The sequence below is a fragment of the Musca vetustissima genome, unplaced genomic scaffold (assembly GCF_032173495.1).
Source record: "Musca vetustissima isolate MV318-11 ecotype Yass unplaced genomic scaffold, APGP_CSIRO_Mvet_v1 utg20336, whole genome shotgun sequence".
In the NCBI taxonomy this organism is placed as follows: Eukaryota; Metazoa; Arthropoda; class Insecta; order Diptera; family Muscidae; genus Musca; species Musca vetustissima.
Window position 1 is genome coordinate 454,799 of NW_026886023.1, and position 20,640 is coordinate 475,438.

The 20,640-nt window shown below is 34.5% G+C and overlaps 4 protein-coding genes across 4 annotated transcripts in view; all 4 read left to right on the plus strand.

Moving 5' to 3' along the window:
* Positions 1–17,927, plus strand: part of LOC133333528 (organic cation transporter protein) — a 102,991-nt gene extending 85,064 nt beyond the window's left edge. The window contains exon 10 of the mRNA XM_061541845.1: positions 17,906–17,927. Within this exon, the coding sequence (XP_061397829.1) occupies positions 17,906–17,927 (22 nt within the window). The remainder of the gene's footprint in view (positions 1–17,905) is intronic.
* On the plus strand, positions 1,652–5,984 carry LOC133333506 (uncharacterized). The gene is made up of 5 exons (XM_061541824.1): positions 1,652–2,095; positions 3,646–3,894; positions 3,970–4,168; positions 4,235–4,545; positions 5,145–5,984. The coding sequence occupies exons 1-5, from the start codon at positions 1,652–1,654 to the stop codon at positions 5,982–5,984; spliced, it is 2,043 nt and encodes a 680-aa protein (XP_061397808.1).
* LOC133333476 (SET domain-containing protein SmydA-8) lies at positions 9,139–11,863 on the plus strand. Its single transcript, XM_061541795.1, has 4 exons — positions 9,139–9,271; positions 10,440–11,004; positions 11,068–11,628; positions 11,711–11,863. The coding sequence occupies exons 1-4, from the start codon at positions 9,228–9,230 to the stop codon at positions 11,861–11,863; spliced, it is 1,323 nt and encodes a 440-aa protein (XP_061397779.1). The 5' UTR covers positions 9,139–9,227.
* A 369-nt stretch (positions 17,928–18,296) lies between the features above and the next one.
* On the plus strand, positions 18,297–19,914 carry LOC133333529 (uncharacterized). The gene is made up of 2 exons (XM_061541846.1): positions 18,297–18,332; positions 19,174–19,914. The coding sequence occupies exons 1-2, from the start codon at positions 18,297–18,299 to the stop codon at positions 19,912–19,914; spliced, it is 777 nt and encodes a 258-aa protein (XP_061397830.1).
* The last annotated feature ends 726 nt before the right edge of the window (positions 19,915–20,640 follow it).

Here is a 20,640-nt window from a genome sequence, read left to right on the forward strand (position 1 = left end):
TGTGTCAAATTTAATAAATTCGGTTCAGATAGATATATAACTTCGATATACAAAATTAAGGTCTGTTCCCGTACTACAAGAATCTACTATTTTTACTACGATAACAATTATTCCTTTATGATATCGAAGAAAATAGTAAAATCTAGTAGATTTTTGCAGTACGGGAACATACCATAAGTTTATTCTATAACCTCAAAATTATAAATATCATGATCCAATAAACAGGTCCTGTCAGAAGCAATCGTTATCAACAATTTTGGATTAAATCCCCCATCAAACTGTTGGTTTACATTTTCACACAATTAAGTAAAAATTGAAAGCATTTTGAGAGCTCGGGTGAAATAATCTGGCCTTATTATTGGATCTTCATTAAAAAATCTGGTTATTTGATTATAATAATACCAATATTCCCCTTTACAACGGCCTTCGGTTTTACAAAATGTCAAAATCGACGAAAAAAATCCTCTGAAAAAATACCGATTACTCCACACACACGGCAATGGGTAATCACAATTCGGCCAACACTATCAGAGGCACTTTAATTCTTTTTTTATTTTACATTCAAGCAGCACGAAGAGCAACGGACGAATCCGTCGAATCAGTCAGTCCCACAGCCATTCATTATACATAAGGGAAAAATTCTGAAAAAAAGGAAGTGTAGCAGTTAACATTTTTTTTGTTAAGTTCACAAAAATATATTTAACGAAACGAAAAAATGCAAAGAATTGTGATAAAAGTGTTTTGAAAAAGAAACAGCAACAACAAAAAATGGTAGAAGGCAAAGCTACAGAAGCCTCCGCCACCAACAAGCGGCATCAAACATCTTCGTGTACCTTCGAATAAACGGGGGATATATAGAATAGAAATTCCACAATAAGGAAGAAGAGATCAAAGCAGCAGCGGCGGCGGTAGCAGCAGCAGAGCAGTAGCGGGACATTAGAAGGGGAGGCGCATACATTAAATTGGTAGTGTCCATCCACAAGGAAGGAAGGTAAGGAGAGGTACATTGAATTTTCCGAATTTTGGAGATATACCACCACTAAGCGGAAACATATTCTCCTCGTTCGTGGTGTTAAAATATTCCAGTCTTCGTTTTATGTTTTCTGGCATAAAAAATGCTACAACAAATTAGAGCTGTAATTTTACAGAGTAATCGATTGACGATGACAAAATAATCGTTTATTTTTTTCCATCGTCTCTTCAATGGTTACTTCGACTGGTGTAGAACATAAATGGTAGAAAAAAGGTAATAATGCGAAGGGAACATATTGTAGAAAAGTAATAGAATATGATAAAAATGAAAGGGAAGGAGAAGTAGTAATAAAAACTTAATGCAAAATGGAATGTGATAAGCCAGGTCTCATCAGGTTTTATTAATGGCACAGTGAAACCATTTAAGAAATACCATCATTCCTATTAATAACCCCCTTTTTTTCTTTGCTATGTATGTTCTCTTTACAGATTCTATACACTTGGTTTGGTGACCGACCAACGAAGGCAGGCTGGCTGGCAAGCAGAACAAATCACAAGCTTTAGTATAGAGTGGATCTTAAATTAATTTTTTTTCTTTAAGATTCCACAAAAAAGAAATTTTATTTTTTATATTAACATAAAAAAGGGAAATAAACAATTCTTTACGTCCACAACCATCATGGTCTCTACAAGGCAAATGTCGACAGGCAGCAATGGTAGTAGTTCGACTGTTAATATGCCCTCCTCTATGGAGGAACTAAATTGTCTGCGTCCAGTTGTTACCAGACAATCAAATACTACTAACAATGTTAGTAATATTAATATCCCATTACTAACATCGGCGGCGGCGTCATCATCGTCATCAGCAGTTGGAATATCTAATGGCATTGCATCAACCTCGACCAGTGCTCGACAAACGCAGGCGTTTAAATTTAATTCCAATACAACTGGTTCTAATGTAATAACGACGACGTCACATCTACAACAGCAGCCGAACAGTAGTGTTGTTGGCGATCAACAATCGTCGCCAATCGCAGCAAAAAATTTACTAGATTTGCCCGAAGATGTTTTATATACAATATTATCATATGTTGGATATAAAAAAATTGGTCAATTGCGTGTGGTGAGTACCGATCAGATAAGGATCGCTTTATAATCTATTAATTTATTTTATTGTATACCGTAGAATATATATAGGAAAAAATTTGTTAATATTGTAACGATTTTAACTGTAGATCCGATCGTCACAAAATTTGACCCGGGCAAACGAAATGAGTTTAGGATAAAGTGTATCAAGTTTCCTAAGGATCGGTTTAGATTTAGATACAAACTTTCTTCCAATTCCAATAAAGATATAGATATGTGTGTATGTCGACTCGAAAATATGGCACAGGCAACCGGATTTCGGTCTAGAATGACATGTTGCTAATTTCCCATAAATCTGCTCAGATTTACATATAGCTACAAAATTAACTAAAGAAAGAAATATGTAAACTTTGGTAAAAAAATCGTTTAGATTTAGGTATATCTCCCATATGAAAATTGGTCGAATTTTAAGAAAATTAACTACCAATGACGCCAGGTCCGTCGGATCGATATGAAATTTTGCACATGACATTGAGTCTTGAATGACGTATACCAAGTTTGCTTTAAATTCGTTCAAATTTAGATATAGCTTCCATACAAAATTTCATCCGATTTCCGGTATATAGAGCACCAACGACGCTAGATCTCTCCAATCGACACGAAAGTAAAAACAGATTACCAAATTAACTCCAGAAGGACTCCAGGACATGTCAACTTTGGTTCAAATCGGTTCACATTTTATTATAGCTCCCATATACAACTTCGACCGATTTGTGGTAAATGGCGCACCAAAGATGGTACGTCTGACCGATCGTTACGAAATTTTGTATAGACTATCTAATTAAGTTCACAAAGACGCATACCAAGTTTGTTTTAAATCGGCCGATTCTATATAAATGGTTTACTAAAGACTCCAAGTCTGTCCGATCGACACAAAATTTAAAATTGGCTATCTATTTAAGTACACAAGGACGTAAACCAAGTTTGCTTTAAATCGGATAAAATTTAGCTATAGCTCCCACATAAAAATTTCATTCGAAGTACTTCTAGAAGGTTGATTTTTCTTGCAAGCTTCATACATTCATTCTATGATTCCCTCCCGCGCCCAACCAAAACTTGTTTTGTCGACAAAAATGTATTCTGATTTTTTTCTCATTATCTGTTCTCTCCCTTTTTTCTATGTCCTTTGTGTTTATCATTCTGTTGTATCCATATAATTTTTTTTTCGAAAGCAAAAAATAATAAAACTGAATTTGATATTTGTCTGTTGTGTTTCTTCGGTTATTTGATATCTTGAGATATGCACATAGCAACAACAACATTTCACACAGTAGCATTGTACAGATTTTTGCATAAAGGGGGGACATCGTCGTATTCCATAATTCCCAAAACTACATCGAATATAAAAATGCAAAAAAGTTATAGACCACCCCACCCCTGAAAGGTAATTTCCTTCACATGAAAAGGGGAATTTTTCTTAAAAATATAAATAGTTCGTAATCTACTTAAGAGCAACGAATTAGATTTTTTGGTTTATTTTTTTTAATAACCCTTAAAATTAATATTGTTTTTTCTTCTTCTTAACAGGTCTCCCACAAAATGAACAATGTTTGCATGCATATGTTAAATTCAACATTTTCGAAATTGATTACGAAAACCTATAATCGTTTTCAGGCCATTAAGGCCAATATGCCGCGTAGAGAATCGGCCAGACGTAATCATCCGCTGGCCTGTGAATGTGATATCATTGAGACATGTTATATGCGATTATCGCTATTGCAAATGACATTTGGCAAACATATCGAACGTGGTCATTGTTGTTTCTTTCCCGGAGCTGTAAGTGTGAACCACAATTTCAATATTTTTTTCCAAATAAATTCTATTTTTTCAATTTTTTTGCTTTTCCATAAGATACTCGATGAGGTGTATACAATTTTAAATTACATTAAAAATACACCATGCCTGGAGAGACCATATCGTGTAACAGATGAACTGTTTGATTTGTCAACAATGGCCATGGAATATTTTAGGGATCGTATAGAGCCGACATTGCCGGGCATTGCATATTTCAATAAGGAATTTTTTAAATTACCCACAACAACGAAAAGATGTAGGTTCCATTTCATTTTAAAACTGAATTTATAAAATCTGTAATATTTGTTTTCTTTTTTTACAGCTTTGGTTATAGCCCCCGATTTAAGCGATAATTCCTCCAGTCTACCATCACCACCCCAGAGTAATATGGTATTGCGTAAGGGTATACGAAAAATTAAACAAGGCATGAAAATCTATAATAATCAATTATCGGTTTTGCGCAATGAATTGCGTACATGCAAGCGAAAATCCGCCGAGCAGGGTAAACAAATTGCCGAACAGCAAAAGCTGATGGCCGAACAGCGTAAACAGACATTGGAATATGCCAATCGTTTGGATGAGAATGACAAGAAAAATGAAGAAATGGCACGAAAATTTTCCACTTTATTACAGGTAAGAAATTGAAGGCACCCACCCTCTCCCCGGGTTGTGGTCACAAAAGAGACATATTTTTTATATATAACCTCAAACATAAGGTGAGGTGTTGTACGATATAGCTTTGAAATCATGCACACTCATTGCTACGACTACTAGGATGTTTGGTATTGAAAATGCTATAAAGCGGCACACATTTCACTTTTTAGGTCAGTCCCCATACAAAACGCCGCTAAAATTTCGGAATATTAGAGAGTTTGGCCTCAATTTTCAACGAAATTAGCTGTAATTTGATATTTTGAGTTCTCATTGGCTACCAAATATATATCTATACAAGTTCAGTTTTTAGGTTAGTCCCCATACAACTGCACGTCCAATTTTTCCGATTTTGAGGTTTATAGGCAACTTTTTCAACCGAATTGGTTGTAATTTGATATTTTGGAGGTTCTAGGCGCATTTTTCAACCTCAAGTTTCTGTAATTTGGTATTTCGTTTTCTCCTGACAGCCCCCATATAAAATATCGGATCGACTTTAGGGATTTCAAAATGTCCATCTCATATTGGAAAATTTCGACTCCATTTCTAATCCATTTTTTCTCTCCATCTCTCTTTTAAAGGAACTCAACAAATGTAAAACCGAACTGCAATATTGGCGTTCCAAAAGTCCGGCCATACCCACATGTGCATCATGTGGCCAAAAAGTAACAACGCCCACTCTGCCCCCAGAGGATTATCAGGCTCTCATCAATCAGGGCGTTAAACCCGAAGACATTATACTTAATCTTAAGGATAACGATGCTGATAACGAAAGTGATTTAAGCATGAACGACAGTGGCTGTAATAATTTATCATTAAGCAATGAGTTTGCCCTACCCGATGAAATGACCACAGCAAAATTATTGGCAGTAAATACGGCCTCTAGGAATCAAATGAAACGTCAATATTATCAAATGAATAGCCTATCACCACCACCGACGACGGCCGGCTGTAACAATTCGTGTAACTCGTATAACGAGCAGCAACTGCAGCATCATTTGGCCGAATTTGTAGATTGTAATGAGGGGGCCTCGACTAGTTCAAGTGCTTTCATTGCAACTGGTAATGGCGGCGGTAGTGGTGGTGGTACTGGCTATTCCACACGTATGTTTTATGGCGGAGCCGCAAATGAAAATGGCCAACCACAAATGCCACACCACAAAAGTGTCATTGTCTCGCCACAATCTCAAAGAATACAAACTCCGCCAGCCTCCGTTGTGGAAAATCCAAACCACCACCACCAGCCTAAGGTGTGTGACGACAGTAACACCCTCCCGGCACAGAACAGTAACGATAGGGCCGTCGATGATGTTAATAGCCTTATGTCCATTTCATCTCATGAAACCAAGAAAGCACGTAGAGTACAAAAAACTGCTAGGTGTGCAGCAAACGGATCTAGTAGTAGTGGTAAACGCAAATAATAATAAAAACAATTCTATTTGTAATCATATTGATACAAAAAAGAAAAACGACAACAAACCAACCACAACAAATCAATTCAATTTTCAAAAAATAAATTTAAAAACAAAAACGAAAAGGAAAAAATCAACAATACAATTTTTAAGAATGCCCCTAATTTTAGTCTTATATAATATTATATATATACATACACACTCTTACATACATACATATTTATACATTTAAATGTATGGCGACGAAAAGAAAGAAAAATAAAAAAAAAATATTTGATAATATATTTTTAAAAAGATCAAACACACACAAACAAATGGAAGTTATTCTCAAACCAACCAACAGCAACTCAGAAAAAATTTAAGTGATCAACTTACACACATATACACATAATAACACATACATATATAAAAGATATACTGCTATATGTTGTAAACTTACAATAGAAACCCCTCTACCCCCCAGAAAAAAATCAAACACAATAGTAAAACACAACATTATTTTCAAATTTCCACTTTGAAAATAATTCACACACCCACACACACATATACTTTAGTATAATACTAAAGTTTTATTTGTTATTATTTTATAACATTTAACTCAGCAAAAAAAAAACAACTTCAGAAGAAGTTTTGTTTTAATTTTCAGCCACAAAATAAAAATAAAACAAAAAATTGTTAATTTCTATTTTTTCTATAATAGAAATTACATGCAAAAAAATGATAATAAAAAAACTATATCAAACAACACACATGTAAAAATGTTTGGCGTTTTTAATGAGAAGGCAAAGCAAGTCTGAAATTCCAACGTTTACCAAGTTGAGTGTCACCTTACGTTTCTTTGCTGAAGGGCGTGGATTTAATAAAATATTTTTAAGGACCCTTTATAGGCGTGGATTTTTAAACAATATTTTTTAAGGACTGTCTATAGGCCTGGATTATTAAAAAATATTTTTTAAGGATTTTTAAAACAAATTCTTTAAGGACCCTCGTGGAATAAAAAAAAAAATTTAAGTATTCAATAGGCGTGAATTTTTAAAAAAATATATTTTTAAGGACTTGAGCTATTTTTTTTAAATATTTTATTTTTAAATTTTTATATTTTATTCCTCGAAGAAAAAAACTATGGAATGAAAATGCTCCACTGTAGTGTTTTGTTAAAAAGTATTGACAACAACTAAACATCACATGTATATATACAAATGTGTCTATGCACGTATGTATGTCTATATATGTATGCGCACCTGACTTGGTTACTCGTGTTTAAATTGTTCATATAGGATTTGTTGTTCTTTATTTTTTTTTTTGTATGCAACATTATGTATGATGTATGGTAAGAAATGATTTACTATGAACTATTCCAAACATTTGTTGCGTAAATGAAAAAAAAACATTAGGTGAGTATGTGGGAAATTTTTGTGAGCAAATATTTAACAAATATTGTTGACAATTTTGTCGGAGACATATCGTAAAATTTTGTGTAGAACATTTTTTCCATTGATACCAACAACCTAAAAGGAAGTTTTTATTGAGAAATTGTGCAAAATGAAAAATGATCGAAACTATACAAAATTATTGCTATGGCAAATTTCAACTGTAATATTTATACGAATAAACAGATATATACCGATATCTTGTTGGTGCGGACCCATAGTAAAATTTTGTATAGAACATTTTTTCCATTGACATCAACCATTGAAAATTAAGTTTAAATTGATAAATTGGTCAAATTGGAAAATGCTCCAAAATAAAATCAAAATATTTTAGGGAAACAATTTGTTACAGAAATTTTGATAGGAATGAACTATATATGTCTATATCTTGTAGGCGAGGACCCATAGTAAAATTTTGTATAGAATATTTTTTCCGTTGACATCAACCACCTAAAATGAAGTTTCCATTAAGAAATTGGGCAAAATGGAAAATGGTCAAAATTAGACAAAATATTGTTTTAGGCAAATTTTAAGTGCAATACTTAGGGAATAAACTAATATATACCGATATCTTGTTGGTGAGGACCCATAGTAAAATTTTGTATAGATTATTTTTTCCATTGACATCAACCACCTAAATTGAAGTTTAAATTTAGAAATGGGGCAAAATGGAAAATGGTCGAATTAGACAAAATGTGTTGTAGGTAAATTTTAAACGTAATTTTTATGGGAATTTGCTAATTTATACCGATATCTTGTTGGTGGGGTCCCATAGTAAAATTTGATAAAGAATATTTTTTCCATTCACATCAACCACCAAAAATGAAGTTTTCATTGAGAAATTGCGCAAAATGGAAAATTATCCAAAATAAAATCGAAATATTTTAGAGAAACAATTTGTTACACAAATTTTGATAGGAATGAACTATATATGTTTATATCTTGTAGGCGAGGACCCATAGTAAAATTTTATATAGAACATTTTGTCCATTACCACCAACCACCTGAAATGAAGTTTTCATTGAGAAATTGGGCAAAATGAAAAAAATATATATATATGTTAAAGTTCCCCGATATATCTAAGAAATGTTCTTTCTTTTCAGAATAGCTACACACTTGTCGATTCTTATTTGTGAAAAAATCTGCACACCCTCACGTATGTATGTACCTACATTATGTACTCAAATAAACCAGACAAGAACAATTTACTAAATAGCCCGGCGTTTTAATATTATTTTCTATTTTTTTTCTTTTGCTTTTTTTAAATTATAATACGCAAAGACAAAAAACACACACATTTGCATACTACCTAGACCATGTGTATTAAAACGAAATGAGAGTATAAGTAAGAAAAAAAATAGAAGACGAATTAAGATATTTTGGCCCAACTTCAAAATATACAAATCGTTTGTGTATTGCTCTGTTAATTGACCACAATACGTCGAGGTACAAAGAACACCACATAATGCCACTAAAATTAAATTAGAATCCGCAGCATCACGACCAACCGATCAAGCAAGCAACAACACGATTATTACATAGCCCTCAATAAAAAAATAAAATAATGCAAAATTTTAGTGAAAAAGTGATATTTTCAACAGATAATGAACAATTTGGCAGGTATGATGATGAATTACATCAAGCAGAAAAAATTATTTGAATTTTTTTTTTTCAAAAAAATTTTAATTTGTTAAAAAAAAATTGAAAATTGTTTTCGTTTTTTCCCCGTAGACATTTGAAAGCAGCCATTGATATAGAGCCCGGTGATGTGTTGATTGAGGAATCACCACTCTTGGTGACAACACACTGGGAGTGTGAACAAATGAAATGTGCCAAATGTTGTGAGGATTCGTTTGTAATTTGCAAGTAAGTGTTGTAATGAAAGTGTGTTAATTTTTTCCCCCATAATATTTGGAATGTATTTAAATTGCTAAATATTAAAACAAATCGTGAACCTAAATACATAATATGTCAATATCGCATCTGTTTACGTGATTTATGTGTGTGTGTGCAGTTTTTTCTAATTAAAATTTAATTCAAAATAGTGTTTTGAAAAAAATTAACAAGCAATTAATTGATGATCGATTAACAAAAAAAAAAGGAAAAATACTGTGTTACAAAAAAAAATTTAATACCAAAATTTAAAAAAAAAATAAATATTTCTTTTTTAATTTAAAAATATTTTTTAATCTTTCTAATGGGCGTGGATTTAAAAAAAAATTATGGCCTATCCTTGGGCGTGGCATAAAACTAAATTTTTATTGAAAAATCGAGGAAAATAGTCGAAAGTAGACAATGTTTAGTTTAAGGCAAATTTAAACTGTAATATTCTTGTTGGTGAGGACCCATAGTAAAATTTTATATAGATAATTTATTCCATTGACATCAACCACCTAAAATGAAATTTTCATTGGGAAATTGGGCAAACTGGAAAATGGCCGAAATTAGACAAAATTATTTTTTAGGCAAATTTTAACTGTAATATTTATGGGAATAAAGTAATATATACCGACATGTTGTTGTTGAGGACCCATAGTAAAATTTTTTGTAGAACAATTTTTCCATTGACATCAACCACCTAAAATGAAGTTTTAATTGAAAAATTGGCCAAATTTGAAAATGCTCCAAATGGGCGAAATTAGACAACATTTTTGTTTTGGTCAAATTTTTAACTAACATTTATGGGAATAAACTAATATATACCGATATCTTGTTGTTGAGGACCCATAGTAAAATTTTATATAGAACATTTTTTCCATTGGCATCAACCACTTTAAATGAAGTTTAAATTGAGAAATTGGGCAGAATGAAAACCGCTCAAAAAAATATATATATATTAAAGTCCCCCGATATCTCTAAGAAATTTTCTTTCTTTGCGGAATAGGTACACAAGTAAATTTTTTAAAAATATTTTTCAAGGTGTACCAAAGGCGTCAATTTTTTAAAAACATTATTCACAGTCCATCTTTAGGAGTGGATTTTTTAATATCTTTAATAAAAATTATTTTAATAAATTGTCTTTCTCCCTTTCCAGAAAATGTAATTTCTTTCCCTTGTGCATGGACTGTACCGAACACGATCCCTTCGAATGTGAATTTTTCAGCAATGCGACAAAGGCAATTTCCAAAAATCTCCTCGTAAATAATTATGCCCTGAATTCGATTATAAAACTTTTGATGGTTATTGAAAATCCCAAAACCATGGATTCCTGTACAAATTTAACTCCGCATAATTTCAAGCTGAATGAATATCGTGATACGGACATGTGGATGGATCATTTGACAAATATTGTTCAGCCAATTTTACATAGTGGTCTAATGGATTGTATGAGGAATCTGCAAAAAGCCAAAGTCGATATGAAAGATGCAGATTTTTTACATAAGCTGTGTATACTGATCGATGCGAATGCCTTTGAGGTGTCGAGTAAGGTGACAGGAGATTCGTTGAAGGGGTTGTATATACATGCTTCGAAAATGCCACATCATTGTGTACCGAATACCGCGACCGCTATTGATGATGATTATAATATGAAAATATATGCAGCGGTGCCGATTAAGATGGGAGATGTTATTTATAATTCCTATACGAATCCATTGATGGTGGGTTGAATATGGAACTGGAATAAAAACTGGGAATAATATTTTCTTCGATTTCTTTTGTAGGGTACTGTACAAAGACAACATCACCTGCGCCTAACCCGTCACATTGAATGCCAATGTTTCCGTTGCATGGATCCCACCGAACTGAATACCCACATGAGCTCGATTAAGTGTAAACAATGCCCGGAGGGTTATGCCATTTGTGCCCACGGCAAATGGCTGTGTTTGGACTGCAATGCCATCACAGATGCTGTGATGGCTCAAAAACTGCTCATACAAGCCTCTGAGGAAATTGGTAATGCCAATGGCGATGTCATGACCTATGAAGAACTGTTGCGTAAATATGCCTCCGATTTCCATCCAAATCATTTTCTGATGATTGACATCAAGCAGAATATTGCAACGGTACTGAGGGCAGTTCTGATAAATTCTATGCGGGAACCAAATAAAGATATTCTGCGTCGACGTTTGGAATTGTGTGAAGAAATATTGCCCGTGGTGAAGGCAGTTATACCCGGCTATTCAAAGCTATATGCCATTGCTTTGTATGAATATTTATTGTCATTCCTGGAATTGGCGGAATTGGATTTTCGCAGCAAGGAAATACCTAAGGATTTGTATATTGTTAGTATTTTGGAAAATGAAAATGTTTGTTTAGACAACAAAAATAATTTACCTTAATGTCTGTTTTCGATTTTTTTTAAAGGAAAAATTACATGTTGCCCTTGAAATTGCCATGGAATCCAAAGAGCTGTTATCCTTTGAACCGCCAAACTCACCGGAAGGCCATTTGGTAAGGCGCATTGCCATACAGCAGGAACACATTGAGGAGAGTTTAAGTAAATTTGAACATAAATAGAAAAGGGAAAAAAAAAACAACTATTTAACAGACTACAAATTAATTTATTAATAAGAAAATAAATAAAACGAAAAAAATAAATAAATATTTTTTCAATTCTATTCCCATGGAAAGCATTTCTCACGAGAGAAAAATCCTCCAATCGTAGAAAATATAGGAGAAAATTTTTTGGAATATGGCATCTCTTTTTAATCAAGACTTTGGTACCCCTATTTGTTTGCACAAGTTTAAAGTGTTTGTGTTGTACGAAATAATTAAAAAGAAATAAAGAATTGAAACCTAAAAAATGAATAGTATTATACTTAGAGCCTATTTAGAGGATGTTGCTACTACTGATTTCTTCGTCTTTTTCAGCGCCGATTGGGTGACTTCATTAAGATGATTTGATCCTGTTTCTTCACAGGCAGTACTTAAATATTCGTTAAATATTCGCAGCGTATCTTCATCATCGTAAAGACCAACAGAGTTTACTGAAACACCCTCTATATTTCAATAAGTTTATAGATAGCTTCTTCGGAGCTTGATAATTTTTGCTTCTTGTTTGGAGCGCATCCTTTTTGCCTTGCATATTTTTTTTTTGGTCAGCCCAAACCTATTACTCCATTAATTTTGAAGAATTGATGGTCCCCTTATTAGGTGGTCCCATCGAATTGAGATCATTTTCCGATTTTTTCCAAAACCGAGTAAGAGACTCTTTGCTCCCTTTATAGATTCCACGTTTTATTTGTCTTCGACCTACAACGAATTAATATTATGAGAGAAAAAACACAAATCGAACTTTCTTATGATACCTACTTTTTACTTTCTCCCTTTAATTCCGCGCGGAATTTTCTTTACGATTGGGAAAAAGGGAGAAGAAAGAAATTCCGCACGGAATTATTTTTGATGATTGGACTGAATAAAATCCTTACAGTATAAGTGTGATGGTGCATTCCCCGATGTTAGGCAATGTGCTGTATCGTTTAGTGAGTGACATCTGAATAATTGGATGTCACTTAATAAATTTTCGGTAAATCCGAATAAAACGAAAGCATTAAAGTTTGGTCCCCGTGGTGGGATTGAAGTAATAGTTCGAAGTTCTATAACATTGAAATCGAATTTGTGGAGAGCATTGCATGTCTTGGTGTTGTACTGGACAGGGAATTGTTGTTTGAGTCTCATGTTAGCTCGTTGAGAAAGCTTTATAGTTCGGAGCTTTGTCTCGATGTTGAAATGAGGAAATACACTGTGAAAATGTTAATTATGCCATTAATCTTATACTGCATTGAAGTTTTGTTCAGGGACATATCAGGAAGGTTATGTTATCAGGAAGCTGCAGATCGCTTTTTATAGAGTGATGAGGTATGGCAACATGTTACCCCATTTGTCATCGACTTCCTCGGTTGTACTTTGGCTGACTTTATTAGACTTCGGTCCATGCTGTTTTTTTATAAAGGTTATTATAAGCAAGATCAGTTGTTTCTCATAAATGAATTTCGTTTTTCCAGATCTCTAAGAAATCCACAGATACACATTCCAATGTTAATACCCTTTTCGGAACGATAATTTCTCGTGAGAGCTGCCCGGACGTACAAAGGTGTACTGTAAGGCGTAAATTTTTTAATTTAAAAATATTTATATAAGGGCGTGGATTTTTTTAAAAAATATGTTTATAAGGTTCCTCCAGAGGCGTGAATTTTTTAAAAATATTTTAAAAAATGTTATTTTTTCTAGAAAACTATGCAGCCCGGCTGAATAAATCCCGCCAAATAAACAAAAAATTAATCTCCATTGTCATCCCTATTTCCTCTCACGCCTTCAACAAATATGCTCGCAATGTGCCGACTGCATAGTTTTGTGGAAACGAAAATTCATCTCATCTTTTCATATTTCACTATTTTTATCCGGCATACACATTCATTCGAATATTAAACATCGTGACGTGAAGGGGGGCCCAACGCAGCGACGACACACAACTTCTGTCAGACAATCTGTGAAATTGTAAAAAAATGGGTGAAAATTTCAATAAAAAATGTATCATCGAAACCCATGAAAAGGAGGGAAGGTAATTTTCATTTAGGGTATTGGAAAAATATTGAAATGATTTCAAGAAATTGTTTTCAAATCCACGTAGATATGTAAAGGCCAATGAAAATATTAACACGGGAGAGTGTATTCTGCTGGAGCAGCCCACATTGCTGCTGGCATCGGATGGTGAGAGACGTTGTGGCAATTGTTTTCAATTGGCCCAGACATATTGCAGGTAGGGTGCAGAAAAATAGGGATCTGAAAAAATAAATCAAAAAATTATTAAATTTCGCCTTCCCCCTTAGATCCTGCAAGATCACAAACTTGTGTCTGAACTGCAAAGATCACAACAAATACGATTGCGACAAGCTGTCGTCCATGGAGAATTTGAACTGTGATCTGTTGAAGCGTAACACCGAATGTTATGGCATTATCAAGTGTTTGCTGCTGCAAGAGAATCCCGATACGAAGGCATATTTCGATGCAATGCTTGAAGCAGATTGTTATTTGGAGGAACGTCGTGGCACCGACATATGGTCTCATTATCATGACAATGTGGTGAAGCCTTTAATGAAATCGAATGTGTTGAAATATTTGAGACATGGCAAGAATGTCGATGAAGATTTCCTGCAACGATTGTGTGCCCTTATCGATGTGAATGGTTTTGAAATACGTGCTCCCGATTATGGTACCATGAAGGGTGTTTACCTGCGTGGCACCCTATTGACGCATGACTGTACACCGAACACTCAGATTGCCATCGATGATAAATATTGTATGAAAATCTATGCAACTCGGACAATTGAGGCGGGCGAGACGATTGCCAATTGTTATACGAATGTTTTGTTGGTGAGTTGAAAAAAAAACAAAATCGTTAAAAAATCTACGCCTATAGTACACCTTATAAAAATATTTTTAACAAATCCACGCCTTTGGAGGGACCTTAAAAATATTTTTAAAAATCCACTCTTAAGGTTATTTATATAAATGTTTCGTTCTCTCTCTCCCCAGGGCACCGCTGAACGTCGTAAAATCTTAAAAATGGTAAAAAATCTAAATTGCAACTGTAAACGTTGCATGGACCCATCCGAATTCGAATCGCATATGTCCACACTGCTATGTACGGAATGTAAAACTGGTTTTGTAATCAAAAAGGATCAACACGAAAAATGGCAATGCCAAAATTGCGAACATCGTCGTGATGACAAAGACGTTGAGAAGATGTTAACCCAACTGCAAGAAGAAATAATCCAATCACCCAATGATATCTACAAATTGGAAATGATCCTAATGCGCTATGCCAAGGCCCTGCATCCTCAGCATTATCTTATCGTTGATATAAAACAAAATATCGCCTCAGCACTACGTCAGATACTTAATGATCCTTCTCAGTGCCCCGGCCGCAAAGTTTATGAGCGGAAAATTGAGTTATGTGAAGATATTTTAAAGGTCCTTAATTTAATATTACCCGGATGTATATCACGTTTAAAGGCCATTACGCTATACGAATTGGTTAGCACCCAGGCGGAATATTATCGTATGCGTTATAAGGAAAATGAATTGACCAAAACTCATTTGAAGGTAGGTCATGTTGTTGTTTTTCAGATTATTCGAAATTTTTTATTATCTTTTCCGATTTCAGGAATTATTACACGAAGTTGAGCAAATGTTTCGCGAAGCAATACGTATGCTGTTGTATGAACCCAAGGATACACCCGAGGGAAATCTGTTGAAGACAATGTTGCAGGAACTTAAATATCTGCAAACAGATATCAAAATGTTGGATTAAAAAATCAACTCAAAAAATGTAGAAAAAAATTAAAACAAAAGAATTAAAAAAAATAAAATATATATAACTGTCATAATTTATAAATATTAAAATTTGAAATAAAATTGAAAATTAATCTATTTAGAACAAATTTTTGCAGTATAACAGTTTTTTCAAACTGTTATACTATGGTATAACACTTAAAAATTTCTAATAAACAATTATATTGCAACAAAGAGTGAAATTTTAGTATTTATATATAACAGTTTTCTCACACTGTTATACTATGGTATAACACTTAGAAATTAATTAATTAATTTAACCGTATAACAGTTACAACAAAAAGTGAAATTTTAGCATTTTTTAACCGTATAACAGTTTTGAAGACTGTTATACAGCCTACAAATTGTTCAAAATTATGTACTTTGTTAGAATTTATAAATAATATTTTAATTTTACTGAATTATGATTATAAAAATTGAAAATTAATAAATTTTGAAGAAATTTTAGCAGTATACTCCAGTATAACAGTTCGAATAGTTGATATTTTCCAGCAAAATAACACTCCTAAGTATTTCGTTTATATACCTTGCAGTAAATTAAAAATTTTCAGAGATTTCACATATTTTCCCCCAGTATAACAAAAATATTACAAAATGTGCAGAAAAATTATAATTTTCCAGTTAACTGAATATATTTTTAAAAACCAATATAACAGTTTCACAAACTATTATACTAATGCATAACAGTTTTAAAATGGCATATTTTCATCGTTCAAACCATAATTTTCAAAATTCATAATTTTTTGGCTGTATAACAGTTATGCCGAAACTGTTATACAAGGGTATAACAGTTTGAAAATTTTCTAAATTTCGGGAAAGTAGTTCTAAAATTAATTTTTCTCTTAATTAGTGACCCCTTAACCCCGTGTAGGTTTCCGATAGATCACAAAACACTGTCCCAACCCTTTGAGAGGAGAAGTAAATAAAAATACTTGAGCATTGCCAAAAATATTCGCAGACAGGCTGTCACACACAGAGAGTGAGAGAGAGAGTATGGCAAGATTGATGGCATGCATGCGTTAGTTCATGCTGCAAATGCTATTGAGCAGTAAAAAGCTTTGTCTAGGACAAGACATGACGGCTGATATATTTGAAAAATCCGAATGGACAGTTCATTAAGCATCTGTCAAAGAGATGGCAAGCAAGTGAAAGAAAAATATTGGTATTATTTTTCAAAAAAAGAACCAAAAAAATATGGCAGATACCTTTGGCAAAAATTGCACAATTTGTGAAAATGAAACTTTAGGAAGGTAAGTCGAAGAAATTCCGAATGAAATTTTAAAAATAAAACCTTTCCATTGCAGATATGTCAAGGCCACACAGGTAATACCTCCCGGTGAAACAATACTCTTGGAATCTCCCATACTAATATTGGCCTGTAAAGGTGACAAGCGGTGCTGCAATTGTTTTCGTTTTGCCCAGCAATATTGTAGGTAGGTAGGGACAAGGTTACTATTTATATCCCTCCCAAACAAAAAAATCAAAGATCCTAAAAATATATTCATATAATGTGTAATTTTTCTGTTCTTCTTTTTCTACTTTTATAGAAAATGCCAGATATCTCCCTTGTGCCTAGACTGCAGCGAACATGAAGATGACTTTGTTTGCAATAGTTTGGCTGCAATTATCTCCGAACCAGATGTTCGTCTGGATATTCTAAAGAAACACATAGACGCATACGGGCTCTTGAAATGTTTGTTGTTACATGAAAATACGCAAACGCGAAAAGCTTTCGAGGCAATGCTTCAAATGGAGGCTCACATGGAGAAAAGACGTAATTCGTCGATTTGGCAGGAACATAATAGAGATATTGTACAACCTCTACTGCAATCGAATATTTTGAAGGCGCTTCAATTAGATATGGCCATGAGTGAGGATTTTCTACAAAAAATTCTCGGCATTTGGGATGTAAATTCCCATGAAATACGTGCACCCGATGCTGAAGTTATGTGTGGTCTTTATCCACAGGTTTCGCTACTGGCTCACAATTGTTGCCCCAATGCCAATCAGGCCATTGATGATCAGCATCGTATGAAAGTTTATGCAAATCGTGAAATTCGTAGTGGAGAAATGGTTACAAATTCCTATACGAATTTGTTGTTGGTAAGTTGGCAAAGGGTGGGGAGGATGGACCTATTGACTTTTTTTGTTCCTTTCACTTCTCTCGATTAGTCCTTGCGTTAGTTTATAAGTTGATAATTGGTCTGCTGAAGCCTGCCCCAAGTAATGGGACTGCCATCTATCGTTGTCTAGAATCAACGTCCCTTTGAAGTTGGGGGCATATTTCATCCTGCAGATATCAATTCGGTTGAAATCGATTGCATTGTAGGTGTTCCTATTGGCCGGATGTCTATAAATTCCATTGCTGTAGGTCTCATTCCAAGCATGATGCCAATATACTTCTCTACCACATTCTAATCCTTTCCATTTGATCTGACCATATGTCTGCCCATGCAGCAAAGGAGTAAGTGATTATGGGTTGAATCACTTGCATGGATATTAGCAATTTTACCTCTGATGAAAGTTCTCCTTGCATTCGGAAGAGTCTTTGATAGGCAAAGTTCATCTTTTTGGTCTTTAAAGGCACATACTCCACATGGCGACAGAAGTCGAGGTGCAGGATGATTTCAAGGTATTTTATCTTGTCTGACATCCCGATGAATTCATTTCCAACCTTTATAATTGGAATGTACTTTCGGAAGCTCTTCGAGGTGGATTTGGGTTTGCCCTTGAATACCACACATTTTCCGACATTGAGTCTAAGTCCCCATTTTTTGAAGTAGTTTTGAGAAGTCATTCCATGTACACATTCAATCTTCTATCCACAGTGCTTCCAAAACGGCCTCGTAGAGCAAGTAACACATCATCAGCGTATGTAAATAGCAGTCCTCTTTCGGAGAATTTTTCTGTCAAACACTCCCAAGAGCTGCCACATCTACACCCAAGTTTTAGATCCATATAACACAGCACGGGAAGTATCAGCTTTTTGTAGAGTATAAGTTTGGACTGGCAGGAGCTGGTCCTTTCTCTAAATAGCTTACTTAGGCCATAGTAGGAACTGTGGCCAACACTATTCTCCTCCGTATATCAAAGCTGATTATTAGTACATATTAGTTTTGTTTATGGCGGTACCAAGGTATATAAAATCTTTGACTACCTCGAAGCTTTAGTTTTCAAGTTTCACAGTTGGTCCGAGTCTACGGGACGCCATTTACTGGCAGACTCCCTCACAATTTGTTCAAAGGTGGCGCAATGTTCGACGAATTATGTCGATGTCATCGGCGTAGGCGAGTAACATATACCATTTCTGTAAACTTGTGCCTCATCTTTTCCAGCAGGGTGTTAAAAAGATCACACGACAAACTGTCACCTTGTCTGAATCCTCGTCCTTTCCGTCTTTAACTGCTGACCTTGTGCCAGTTAAAGTTATCCTGCATATCACTGTTAATTAATATTATATCTCATATTTTCAGGGCACCGATGAACGTCGTCAAATTCTGCGTGAAGGTAAATATTTCCATTGCACTTGTGAACGTTGTGAAGACCCCACCGAATTGGGTTCGCATATGAGCAGTTTCATTTGTTCGGCCTGTGCCAGCCACAAACAAGAAAGTTTTATTGTTCGAAACCCCGAAACGAAAATATGGAAATGTCAAAAATGTGAACACACTCTACGCCCCGAACAGGTTACCAGGATATTGGAAAAATCCAAAGAAGAAATGTTCCATTCACAGGGCGATTGTCGTCGCCTGGAATATTTACTGGCTAAGCTAACGACCATATTACATAAAAATCATTATATAATAGTCGATTTGAAACAGGAGATTGCAAATATTTTACGTTCGGTCATTGCGAATAGTCATCGGCCGAATCGTCATTTGTATGAACGAAAGATACGATTGTGTCAGGATTTGGTATTACTTTTGCAGATTATACAGCCGGGTATTACACGGCTGAAGGGTATTGCTTTGTATGAAATGGCAACGGCCAGTGTTAAGTTGCAGCGTTTGAAGGTGGAGGAGAAGGAAATTGAGGTGGCAGTATCGCATCAACGTTTAAAGGAATGTGCAGCCATGTATAAGGAGGCGAAACGATTGTTATCACATGAACCCGAAGCAAGTCCTGAGGGTCAATTGTTGAAAACAATTGTAATGGAATTTAATGTTTTGCATAAGGAGCTGGAAAATACGAACACAGCTGGGGAGGATAAATAAAAATAAATGTATTCTGTTTAATTTACAAAATGTTTGTGTATTTTCAATATTAATACCTCTGAAGGGTCTTATATTTGTGGATTTTTTAAAAAAATATTTTTGGGAACCATAAAAAAGCGTAGAATTTTTAAAGAGTATTTTTAGGAGCTTTATAAGGCGTGGATTATTTAAAGAAAGAAATTAATACAATTTCTGGGTTCAGAATTCCCGTCAAAATTAATACGGCTATGCAGGATAACTTTGAGTGGCACAAGGTCAGCAGTTAAAGTGGGAAAAGGACATCTCGGAGCCCTCAATACCGAAGGAGGATTCAGTCAAGGTGACAGTTTGTCGTGTGACCTGTTTAACATACTGCTGGAAAAGTTCATACGTGAGGCAAATGTGAACATCAATGACACTCTGTATACTTTGAAATCCGGAGGAGAATAGTGTTGGTCTGAGTAAGCAACTCAAAAGCAATGCCTCCTATCGCCAGTCCAAACTCACATTCTAAAAGACGTTGATATTATCCGACTTGTGGTATGGATCTGAAGCATGGGTACTTGCGCAACCAGATTTTACAGCTTTTGAGAGAAAAATTCTCCGAAAGAGGACTGCTATTTACATAGGCTGATGATGTGTTTCTTGCTCTACGAGGCCGTTTTGGATGCACTGTGGTAGGAAGATTGAATGTGTGCATGGAAACGCTTCACAACTATTTCAAAAAATGGGGATTTAAACTCAATG